Below are 12,095 nucleotides of genomic sequence, written 5' to 3' on the forward strand. Positions count from 1 at the left end.
TGGGGCTTTGTTAGGGAATTAAAACAATACATTGCCACATAAAGGTGGTATTAAAAACAATCATCATAAATCAGGCTCGGAGAGGTGAGGGGGGAAGCGCCTTCCCATGGCTTTCCCAGGAAAAGGCACCTGGCTGCCTCCAGCCCTGGATCTGCTCCTGCAGTGGGACCATCCCATAGGAGAACCAAACGCGGGTGTCTCCTCCCGGGAGCCATGGCCATCAACGCTTTGCCCCAGCATTGCCATTCTCAGCCACAGGTTTCAAGGGGATCAAACCCAAGCCAAACAGTCAAAGCCTCATCAGCTCCCCCTGCCCTGGGGACAAGGACCCAGCTCAGATGCAAGTATTCGCATCCAGAAACAGCAAACTCCCGGCAGACTCCGGGTTCAAGTGTTCAAATGGCAGCTCCTTTGGGATAGGGACTGTTGGTCACGTCAGGGTCACCCAGGTTCCCTTAGAAACTCCTCCCATGTTGTACCTCTGCGTGAGTGAGCTCCAAAAGCCAGATGGGAAACAGGGTTCTGCCACTGAACCACAGGGACGGTGTCACCATGCTCCAGCCCGGCCCTGATCCCGGGAATATAAAGGAGCCACCAAGCACAGCTTGGGAAAAATGTTCCCTGCCAAATGGGTCTGATGTTTTGACGAGATTAAGAATCAGTTAATAAAGGCGGTGCTGTTGATTTAATGTATTTAGACCCGCAGCACACACTTAACCTGGTGCTGCATGGCATTCCGATTACAAATTAGAATGATACAACACCAGCACGACACGCACTAACCGGATTAAGAGCTGCCTGAGACACCATTGGGATGCTGAATCCACTGGGTGGGTGTTAACAGGGATCTTGGGAGAACAGGTCCAATGCCCAAGATCTTAACCGAAACCCCACACAACAACCCAGCACGGATGTGAAAGCAGCAGACAACGCGGCGCAGCAAACGGGGTGCCCGGTCACGGGTACAGAGCAGCAGGAGTTGCTTGGTAAATTACAAACAAGTTAAAAATCAACGTTTCTCCTCTGCCAGGTGAGGGGCACACAGCAGGGAACGGGAAGCTCATACCCGCATCTCCTTTATCAATGTCACAAAGCATCCCCACCTCATGGCAGAGGGGGAACTGAAGACCACGGGGTGGTGGGATGACGGACAGAGGGGCCAGGGCAGCCGGGTGCTGAGGCAGGGATGTCACCACCAGCCCCAGCACCTCCAGAAGCAACATAAGGACATTAGCAAAGCCCACGCTGTCCCCAAACCCTAAACCACACATCCCTGGGGGAAAAAGCAGCTTTGAACGTGCCCCGGCCGGAGGAGCACAGCTTTCTGCTCCACTCCTCCCCTGACCCCGGAACTCAAACCAAGGTGGCTCCGCAGCCCATGGCCAGGGGTCGAGGTGTCCCAGCACCTCGCGTGGTCACAGCTCACAGCCAGAGCTGCTCCTCCCACCCCTGCTCCAGGCCTCTTGGAAGGAAGCTTTGACCTGGGCCACCTTTCAGAAATACACAACCTGCCTCTGCACCCCGGGGGCTTCTTGGACCCATGACACTGGGGCAAAGTGCTTGAATCCCAGGTGCGATGAGGGCAGAGACCCTGCACAAACGCCCTACCTCTGCAGTAACCACTGCCCTTGGTCTTCCTGCCACTGAAGCCCCTGAAAGCTCAGCTCTTCTCCAAAACCTTTGACAGAGCCATAGCCCGAGCATCACCCAGAGCAGATCCCACCCCAGAGGCGAGTGCTGTAGGGGACAAAACCCTACGGTTTCCTGGAGGACCAAACGGCTCCCACCCCACTGAGCTCAGCACCACCAGCACAGCAAGAGCCCCTTTGTACTCACCATAGTCCCAGCACAGCACACAGGTACCTGCTCCCAACAGACGCAAAGGGCTTCCTGCCCCCTAGCTGCTCCCCTTAAATAAAGCCAGGTCCCAGCTCAGAAGGGTGGAGCAAAGGCTGCTCAGGTGGGTGTAACTGGGACTAATTAACACCATTAACACCATTAACACCTCGCAAGGAGCCCTGCTGGGACGAATGGGGCTGAGCATCTGCTGGGGCAGGGAAGCACCTTGTGCAGGGTCCAGCTGCTGGGATGCAGGGTCCAGCTCCTGGGCATGGGTCCAGGGTACTCAGACGGTACCCAAGGTCCTACAGGTGCAACTCTTCCTCACGGTTTCAGGCACAGCACCAGTTTTCCACAACACACAGAAAGGGAAGAACCATCCCACCCGCAGCCCCCAGGACGTGTGCCCGTGTTCCCATATTCCCTGGTGATGCCGGGTTATCGGCCACTGCCGAAGGGACCTCCCAGCAGATGGCAGCTCTCATCGCTGCCTTTCCTTCTGTAGCCTTCGCGTTTCACCTCCGGCCCTGAGCTGCTGCAACAGCCGCCTTCCCGTGGGCTGTAAATGGTCAGCAAAGGTTCTCGTTCCCCCAGGAGTCCCGGGGCAGTCATGGCCCTGCAGTGCCAGTCACAGCCCATTGCGACACACTGTGACAAGGAAAAGCTTGTGCATACAGCGGCAATCTTCTTCTGGGGGGAGAAAACAGAACTTTCCTGCATCAGCAGTGCTAGGAGAGCAAAGAAGCAGGTTTCTGTTGTACATCTCCATCTCCTGTGTCCTCACAGTGGCATCAAGGTCCCCATCCTTGTCCGCTGCAACTACCCCCTTCAGACTCTGTGGGATGCCTTTCCAGGTCTGAACGTCAGTGTGAACATTTGTCCCAGGGATGAATGGGATGTTGTCAGTGTCTGACACCCATTGGCATTTCCCAGTGAGAAACCAGATGTGGATCCCAGCCACACAGCTGGCATGGAGGCAGTGCACGGTGCTCCAACCCCTCCGGAGCAGCTTCACCATTGAACAGGGAAAAGCACTTCACCATCACCCAGCTTAAACCAGGCCTGAAGCGAGTCCGCAGCCCGCATCCAGCCGCCCATGAGGACACGGGCAGGGGGACAGCCACCGAGGTGGGGACACCCACCCTGGATCCGCTCCACTGGCTGCGAGGGGCCCCGGCTGCCCCGGGCGGCAGCGGTGGTGAAGGGCTCTCTGCTGAGCACATCCAGCACAGCACACGTGCCTCTGCCAGCACCCAGCGGCGAGGCCAGAAGTGCCAAATTGCTGCACTCCAGCAGCTGAGGCGACAATATCTGCTGATTATTTATACACAGAACAGCATATGGCCGCCAGCAAGAACTGCCTATTAAGCACGACGTCAGAACAGCTCTACTCCATCCTTAGCAAACCCTCCCATCCCTCAGCAGCACAGATCATTATTAATCACCTTTTCTGCCCTAGCACAGGAGTCAATCAAATGGGAATGCTGCTAAATATTGTCCTGCGATGAACCTGCTTTATAGTTACTGGTGATATCCATCATTATTTTAATATTACTGATACTCATATCGCTGATATTGATATTTATCAAGCAGAAGCTGTGTCTCATGCATGTGTGGACAAAAAAATGGGCTTTGATGGGCTGTCGCTGTTGTAGCCCAGTTCAGTGCAAGAGCACAGCGAGGGTTTCTCTTGGCTGATGTTTCACCTGTGCACCAGGAGGTCACACTGCAACAGCCAAGTACATGTTCTGCTCCTCATCTTCACTCATACGAGAATATGAAGTAATAGACAGGCCAAGGGGAACGGCTTGAACCTGCCCAAGGGGAGACTGAGCTGAGCTCTTAGGCAGAAGCTCTTCCCTGTGAGGGTGCTGAGGCGCTGGCACAGGGTGCCCAGAGAAGCTGTGGCTGCCCCATCCCTGGCAGTGCTCAAGGCCAGGTTGGACACAGGGGTTTAGCGCAAGCTGCTCCAGTGGAAGGGGGCCCTGCTCCCTTCCAACACAAACCATTCCACTATGACAATGCTAAGGCAGGACTTGCCCCCCTTCTGTAGAGGAAATTAAAGTGCAAAATATGGGTTCCACATGGAAATATGACCATCGGCAGGGGCTGCTGGTGGCACCTCTGAGCTGCAGGTGCTCTGGAGGCTGAGCCTGGCAGGAGGGCTGGGGCAGCAGTGCCCATCGCTGATCCCCATCTGCTCCCAGCAACCAGGCAAGATCCAGCTCCCTGCAGGTGTTTTCCCAGGCATCATGGGTGAGATCATCTGTGCCTCTGCGGCTCCAGGAAAGGAGGACAAACGCCTCTGCTCTGCTCAGCCCTGCTGCCGGTGAGGAAGAGGAGCAGCCCAGTGCCCAGGCAGGCACGGGTTAAAGCAGCGCTGCTGCTGCGAATCATCAGCACCCAGCACCTGATGTACAGCAATCTCACAGCTCCGTGCAGTACAGAGAGCCCTGACCTGCCTGCACTAAGCTGGATTCATTCCTTCTTGGCTTTCTGGAGAGCAGAATCCCAGGCAGCTCAGCCTCCAGCCTGACTCACCTATTGTGCTGTCACCAGATAGCTCTCACCCTCTCATTTTAGCTTTGGAATAAAATAAGCCCAAAAAACCCCCCCACAAAATGCGTGAGCATTGACAGCAGCCCGTGATGCATCCAGGCCTGTGGCTTTTGAATGATTTGAATTAGACAGAGACAAAATCTCCATCATTCCCTTTTGTGAGTTCTTTCCACACTTCCGTGCACTTCCTGTTAAAGCAATGCACGATCCCACCAACGTCGCACTAATGTCAGCCCCAGTGATTAGGTCTTGTAGAAGGTCTCCTGAAAACGAGATGCTGGGAGCATGCAGGGAACGTGCTTTCTGCCAGTTGAAATACTGGAGCTTTTTTCTGTTAAATCCACAATTTCATTGCTGCTACCTTGTAATTTGCAAAGAATGAGCCATTCAGATTCCAGCACGATTCCAAGCAGCAGTTATACAAGCGGCTAACAGGTTTATCAGCATCGCAGGCAGCCGCCACAGGACATGTGTCCCCTCTGCTGAGATCCTGGCCATGGAAGCTCTCTGGTGGCTGGGCCAGGCTGGTCCCAAGCATCCTCAAGCCACCCCCCCTCAGAGCCTTATTCTCCTTCTCCCTGAGAACAGGGTCCTAGCTGAAGGGCTGCGTAGTTTGGTTGACAGCAAACAGCAAAGTCCTGGGGAACAACGTGTCTGGAGGTGACCTGGAAGCGGGCTTCTCTCCTGCTGCCCCCAGCAGGTGATGGCTGGACCCCATGGAAGTGCTCTGATCCTTGGACAGCCGCCTCGGCCTCAGGAAGAGCCAAGGGAATGCCCAGCTGGGCCCTGTAACTAAATATTGCCATCTGCTCCCCTCACACCATTAATCCCTGCCTCTCCATCCTTCCTGCCAAGCATGAACTGTAAATCATCCCATCCCCTTCCTCTGTGCCCCGGCAGCGCTGAGCCTCACCCGCCATCCATCCACCACCCTGCCCCGCATCCCTCCCAAGCCTTTTCTCACTGCCTCCACCTCCTCACTTAAACCAGGTCCCTGCCTCAGGAATTAGCAACTCGCCCTGGCACAAAACATCCCCGCTCTGCAGGGCTGATGGAGTTGACCCTTGTAACAGCCCAGTGTTTGGATGCGCCTTCAAGATCACTTCAGTGCCTTACACAGAAGTGCTCATCTCCTTTGTCACTTAAGGTGACCTTGCAGAGGATTTGGAAAGCCTGTAGATAGTCTTCTTTTTTAAGCATATATATAAATATCTAACCCACACCCCCCAGGCAGGTCCAGGCAGCACAGTCCCACCCAGGTGCAGCAGGAGGGGCAGGGAGGATGGGATGAGTTGTTAGAGGAACACCAGGATGTGGAAGAGGAACCTCAGGTAAGGGGGACCATGGCTGTCCTGCAGCACGCAGCCTGTCACAGCTCTGCTTCCCTGGGGCACGCGGATTGTGTGGAGGATGCTGCAAACAGCATTTAATACCCTCTCCCTCCTCCTGTGGGGCTGCAGAGCAGGAGGCCACATACTCTCAGGACCCACACACCGCTCTGCTCCTCCAGATCTGATGGGCCAGCCCTGAAGGGCTTGTTGCAAGTGCAAATGATAGGGAGAGAAGAAAAGGGACAAAGAGGGCATCCTCAGCTTGCCCATCTTCTGCTGTTTCTGGTACCTGACCCCAGCTCAACACAAACAAGTGACAACCACTTTGCTCCCCAAACCATCCGACACCCTGCCCCTCGCAACCAAGGCCTCCCTGCTCATGACTGCCACGAATCAGCCCCTGCAGTGCCAGAGCCCCTTTCCCCTGCCTCGTGCTGCTGGGGGAGGCGGGCTCGGGATGACTCAAGTTATTAACTGCACACACCAACGTGGGAATCGGCTGCCGGTGCCCCAGATGCTGGGCTGCAGCTCAGCGAAGCTCCCTGCGGACAGCCACGAGTATTCCTGCAGGAGGGTGACATCATGTGCAAGTGTGTCACATCGCTTCTTGTCACACCCGCGCCCCAGCCAAGGGGAGCAGCAGTCTGCTGCTGAGCCCGACCTGCGGCCTGGGGACCGCCTGTCAAACCCTCTGGGAGAGGCAGACGCTGGCTGATGCTGCACGCGAGACCTCTGCACCCACGCTGCTCCCTCCATCCTCCTCCTCACTGAGTGTGGGGTCAGTCCAGACCTGCCAAGGCAGCTCCTCATTAAAATCCAAACCTGGAAACAGGAATCAGAGGGAGCAACATGGGCAGAGTAACCCAGGGAGCCCCTTAAAAATATAGGAACTAACCATCATTAACTGTCTCGGGGGGTGGAAATGCAACTACCTCATTTTGGCTAAGATCTATTTCTAACCACACGATTTCGTGTATGTCATGGGCCTTTTCTCCTTGTTCTACTGATTTTTTTCCCTAATTTGTTCCCTCTAAAGCCTCTCTCTGTTCTCATTTAAATTTTCACCTTCACTGCTTTCCTGAGCAAAACTCATCAGATGAGAAAGGAGCTGAGAAATCCCACGCAGCGCGTGGGGATGGGGCCCCTGTGCCCACAGCTGGATTACAGCTGTTGCCAAGGTGTTCTGGGTACCAGGCTCCTGCAGGGCTCCATCCCAGCTCTGCAAAACCAGGACATGGATGTTTGTTCACAAACACCATTTGTGAAGCATCAGAACTTCATCTCTCTGCAGTCCCAAGCACTCCCTGCCTGGAGGAGCTCATCGGCGTTAAAGTCTGCTTCCAAAAGCAACTTTACTCTGGAGAAGAAGGACTAGAAGGACCCTTTCGTGTCACCCAGTGATGCCACCCAGCGATGCCACCCAGCAGCTCCAATCAGAGGTCCCCCAGTCCCTCTTGTGCCTGGTAGAGGCTGCTGGGGATGGATGCAGGGGCAGACGGGACCTGCTGCCTGCTTCCTACCTAACCTGAAAGACAACGACATAAAGGATGCAACAAGTCGGTGACCCCGGTGCTACCAGCTGTGTTTGCAGAGGCGGAGGGGAGCAGGGCCACAGCACAGCATTCACCCACTGAACAGCAGCGAGGTGGCTGGAGCTGGGAAAGGCGGCTCCAAGGCAGCTCTGGGGAGAGGGTTTTGCTCTGCCCGGCCCGCCTGGGCAGGATGCGGGGAGACTCAGCCCAGCCTCCGTATCAGCATCACAAAGAGGGAGGTGAATACACTGGGGAGGCTGCGAAGGGAGGCAGAAGCTGTCTGGAAGCCAGGGAAGCTGCCTTGCGGTGCTGAAGAGCTCAGCCTCTCTAATATATCAGAAAGAAGAGTGAGAGGTGACATGATTATCATCGCTAAGTGCCTGCACAAGGAGAAAATACAGCCACCGAAGGGCTCTTCAATCAGGTGCAGAAAAGCAGCACAAGAAGCAGGAGCAGCGAATCGGAATGAGGAGCAAGAAACAGTTTTTAAAGATCAGGGTGATTAAGCAGGGGTTGGAACTGGGTGAGCTTTAACGTCCAACCCAAATCATTCGTGATTCTATGATTCTATGAAACAATCCCTTTTGCTCTAAATTTTCCCTTTGGAGACAGAAATCCTTCCCCAGAAGTTCAGTGGCACGCAACGCCAGCACAAGCTTTGCCTGGAGGAAGGGTATTCCACTCACATTAACCACAGTACTTGGGAAAGGAGGCAGGAATAAACGGGAATATTGAAAAATGGATGTGAATATGGTGGCTCCTGTGAGGGCATTCCTGATGGCTTAAAATGCAAATACCCCAGCCCGGGAGGATACAGATCTGAGCCAGTGCTAATGGGACCAGGCTGGGAGGCGGCAGCAGGGGCCTCGCTGGAGGATGCTGCAGCCATGGCAACGGGAGGGAACATGGGAGGGAACATGGGAGGGAACATGGGAGGGAACATGCCACCACACAGATTAAGGGCACAGTTTTACTGTCCAAGCGCTGAGTTTTTGTGAAGCAGTTCCTAGGGACCGCGGGGTAATAACGGCTGCATCCTATTTACCATGGGCATTCATTGTGTCTGTAATGAGCTCTCCAGGAAAACCTGGAGAGCGTTTCCTCGGAGGCTGAGCGCCAGAAGCACAACTCCAAGTTAAGTGCTTTGCTTCGCTGGCAATTCCCTCCCATGCCCACACGCTTTGAAACACAGAGCAGACTGATTAACTATTAATAACAGGGCAGTTACAACCAACACACTGTGCCCCGCTTTGTGCCACGTCGTGTTCCCAACGCACCCAAAGCTTTGGCAGCGTGGAGGGCGGGTGGTGGCAGTGGGGGTCCTCACCCTCCTCAGACCTGGGATCTATCACCAAAGTGGGGATCCTCCTGCGTGGAAATTCCCATCATGCCACAGCAGAGACCAGGGCTGCAGCCATGGGCAAGCACCTGCAGAGCCACAGGCTCAGGGGGCAGGATCAGCCTAAACTCATCACCTCACCCTGCAGGAGCTGGCTGGTGTGGAGCCTGAAACCATCGGCCTTGGGGAGGCTCTGGAGAAACAGCACCTAAAAACATCCTTAGGATGCATCCCACGGCACGTACGTGCTCCTGTTCTGAGCAGCTCATCCCAGCAATCACCACATTTCTGTAAGCCTCTCATCAGCTACAGGAAAAGGGCAGCGGGTTTGGGTTTGATTCAGCATTTACCATGAACCGTTGTCCCTCTGCAGCATTCCCAGCTTTCGGAGCCAACTGTGGTACACATCTCGGCTGTTCAAACATAGGGAAAAGTTGTCTTTTCTTTTTTAACCCAACAAACACAGTCACCAACCCCCTTCCTCCCTTTCTGCTTAATGCAGTTTTACATCAAAACACCTCAGAGGCAATTCATTTATACCAGGCAAACTTCTAAGGCTTGAATTCTCCCTGCTGGCACCGCTGGAAGGCTACAATCCCCCAGCAGGTCAGCGAGCCGAGAGCAGGATTTCATCTGCCAATTTATTCGGAGAAGTCTTTCAGAAACATGAAATAAAGTATGGAGATGGAGGCTGTCACCTCGCTGCAAGAGCCGAGCCCCTGAGCAGAGTGACCAAGCACGAGGAGCAGCAGCAGCATCCTGCAGGGCATGGGACAGCGTGGCCCGGCTGCTGCAGTGAGTTTGAAGGGGCAAGAGGATTCAGAGGGCACTCCACGAGGGAAAAGTGATGGGTTTAAAGATGAAAAAGTGTTTCCATTAATTACTATCATTACCACCATCATAGCACTGGTGCTGTGCCCACCGGTGCCATCCAAAGCTGTAGTCTGAAAAAGGGGAAGCTGAGTCCTTCGCTACACTGGGAAGGTTTTCCATCAGTGACGGCCCATTGGGGTCCTGCCAGTGATGCTCACCTCCATCTGCCATGTACCTGCCCCTGTCCTGCAACACAGTCATTGCACTCTACAGTCCCAGTAGGGCACAAACTGCAGCCACCAGCGGCCACTCGCTGTTCCTTGGCCCAGGGGTGGGTTAAGAAGGCTACAAAAGCCTCAAGTCTGAGCTCGGTCCCCGGCCTGGGAGATGAAGAGAGCAACGGAGGGGGTCCGGAGCAAGTAAAGGCTCTGTGGGGGCAGCAGGAGCTGGAGCAAGCGGCCGGGTCGCTCTGGGTGAAGAAAAGCCCCTTTGTGCCACGCACATCGTGGGCATTGTTCAGCAGCCGCTCACACCGGGGCTGCCCTGTTCTGCTGCCAGGGCCGGCAGATCCTGAGTCACCGGGTGCCCACGAGCTGCCTCCGCCTGTGCCATTTACGCCTCTCTTCTCGCACGCTACAAAGGCTCAGCTCCCTCCCGAATTCCGAATTCCTCTTTCTCCTCTTCCCTCGCAGCAGCTCCGTGGCCTCCCCTGCACTCGCTCCAGCAGCTCCACGTCCCTGCTGTGCTGCTGCCCCAGAGCTGGATGCAGGATGCAGGGGGGGTCTCCCCAGGGCGCAGCAGAGGGGGCAATGTCTGTGGTACCTGGTTTAGCCCCACTCTCTGGTCTGAAAAGGAGCTGCAAGGACCTGATCCCAGCAACCCTGCAGCAGCGAGCCTGGCTCCCTTCTTCTTCCTCTCCTCACGGTGGGGGGAGAGGGGGGGTCAGCCTCTGCTTCCCTGCCTTGCTGACCCCTCTCCTGCTCCTCCTTCTGCTCCCGCAGCATGGCACGGCACGGCACGGCTTCACGGCGCTGGACAAGTGGTTCTGGTGATGCCCATTAGCACTAATGGGAAGCTACAGTGCCATTACTTCCCATTAGGGTTAAATGGGTGCTGCACAGATAACGCGGTTACCTCCGCAGAGACACAGCAGCTTCGCTGACAGCCACACACAACATCAGGGTCACGAGCCACAGCTTAATTCTCTGTGATACAGGAACAAATTAGTCCGTGCAGTGCACTGGCACTGAAGTTCATTAAAGCAGGACGATGCAAGGTCAGCGCTGGGCACTGTCCTTCCTCCACAGCCCCGTGCTGCCCTGGAGCACATGGACATCCTGAGCCAAAGCAGGAGAGACCGCGGGCAGCGCACAAAGCCTCATCCCCCGTCACAGCAGCGCAGTGGGACCCGCAGGACCCGGCAGGTTCCATCCCAAGAACTGTAAAAGTCTCTGGGCTTGGCAGAATCCTCTGGCCAGCTGGAGGGAGGGCTGCGGGGCCGGGTCAGGACATAGGGAGCACTTTCACCACTCCAGCATCCTGATCCATCATCCCAATCTGCAGGACCAGACACTTCCCACTGTCCATGCAGCAGGTACAGGTTCTCCTTGTGGGTTTATTTCACACGTTATTCACACTCACTCCACATTAATTCAGCATTCCTGCCAGGTCATCACAGGATTCCCACATTCACCTGCCCTTACAGGACAAACCCCAGCACTGGTCCCGCTGCCGCAGCAGGATCTGCTTCCCATCTGCCCCGGCTCCAGCCCAACCTGCTCCCTGCTCGCAGGAGCACTGTGCAAGGCCAAACTCTTGATCTTCCCCAAACCTCTTGGATTCTGAACAGAAACTCAATTGTTTCTGGGTCTACTTTGATGTTATGTTTTCATAATGAAGCCATTTGCAGCATGAGAATTAGGATTGTGTAACGATTTATACAGGAGATAACAGCTCTGCAGGAGCTGCTAGCGGAGAGCATTGGCACCAAATGGAATGTGCAGTGGAGGATCCCAGCCTTGGGAATGATCTCTTTTTTTAACTGTTAGTATTTACTAAAAAAGATTTTGATTTCTAATTCCAGAAGAAGAAAGGAGCTGAAGAGATTTGCCGCTCTGATTTGAGCTTGCAACAGCTCGACATGGCCTCAAGGTTGGCACTCCTGCTTGGCAGGCTGACTCGGCAGTCTGCTCACATCCAGCATCCCGGGGGCGATGGGAAGCGCTCCAGAATGCAAATCCAGGGAATGTTTCACTTCTTCCCTCCACAAACTTAATACCTGCGTCCCCAGGAACAGAACACACAGAGGCAGCTGTGCGGGAGATGAGGTTCCCAACTGTCTGGAGATGCGTTGGGAGCTTGCTGTGTCTTCAGCACTGACACCTCTATCGCGATAGTGCAGGAAGCCCCTGGCCCAGTACTGCTGGGGATGGGGCGGGAGGGGAGGAAAGCACGGGTGAGACCCAGCTTCACTCCAGCTCCTCTGCAACTGCTGAGGAAGTATTTCCACGACAGGTCGGTGGTGGAAGCGATGCATCTGCCCTTCCCGGCTGCTGCTGCTCTTGGTGCCACCGGCTGCTCAGCTGCTGCAAACACCCACCTCCTCCTCCTCCAAGCAAAGGCAGAGGGGAACCAAACCCCCAGAGCTCCCAAATCCATCGCGCTGGTGACCCAACAGGATGG

At 55.2% G+C, this 12,095-nt stretch overlaps 1 protein-coding gene across 3 annotated transcripts in view; it reads right to left on the bottom strand.

Moving 5' to 3' along the window:
• Window positions 1–12,095, bottom strand: part of FRMD5 (FERM domain containing 5) — a 66,240-nt gene that overhangs the window by 32,942 nt on the left and 21,203 nt on the right. Inside the window, exon 1 of one of the 3 annotated variants that reach the window (XM_065688686.1) lies at window positions 1,837–1,873. The exons of the other annotated variants lie outside the window; for them this stretch is intronic. Coding sequence (XP_065544758.1) covers window positions 1,837–1,839 — 3 coding nt within the window. The 5' untranslated portion in view covers window positions 1,840–1,873. Of the gene's footprint in view, window positions 1–1,836; window positions 1,874–12,095 lie in introns of those variants that run through there. 3 annotated transcript variants of the gene reach the window in all.

The sequence above is a fragment of the Lathamus discolor genome, chromosome 8 (genome assembly GCF_037157495.1).
Source record: "Lathamus discolor isolate bLatDis1 chromosome 8, bLatDis1.hap1, whole genome shotgun sequence".
NCBI lineage: Eukaryota > Metazoa > Chordata > Aves > Psittaciformes > Psittacidae > Lathamus > Lathamus discolor.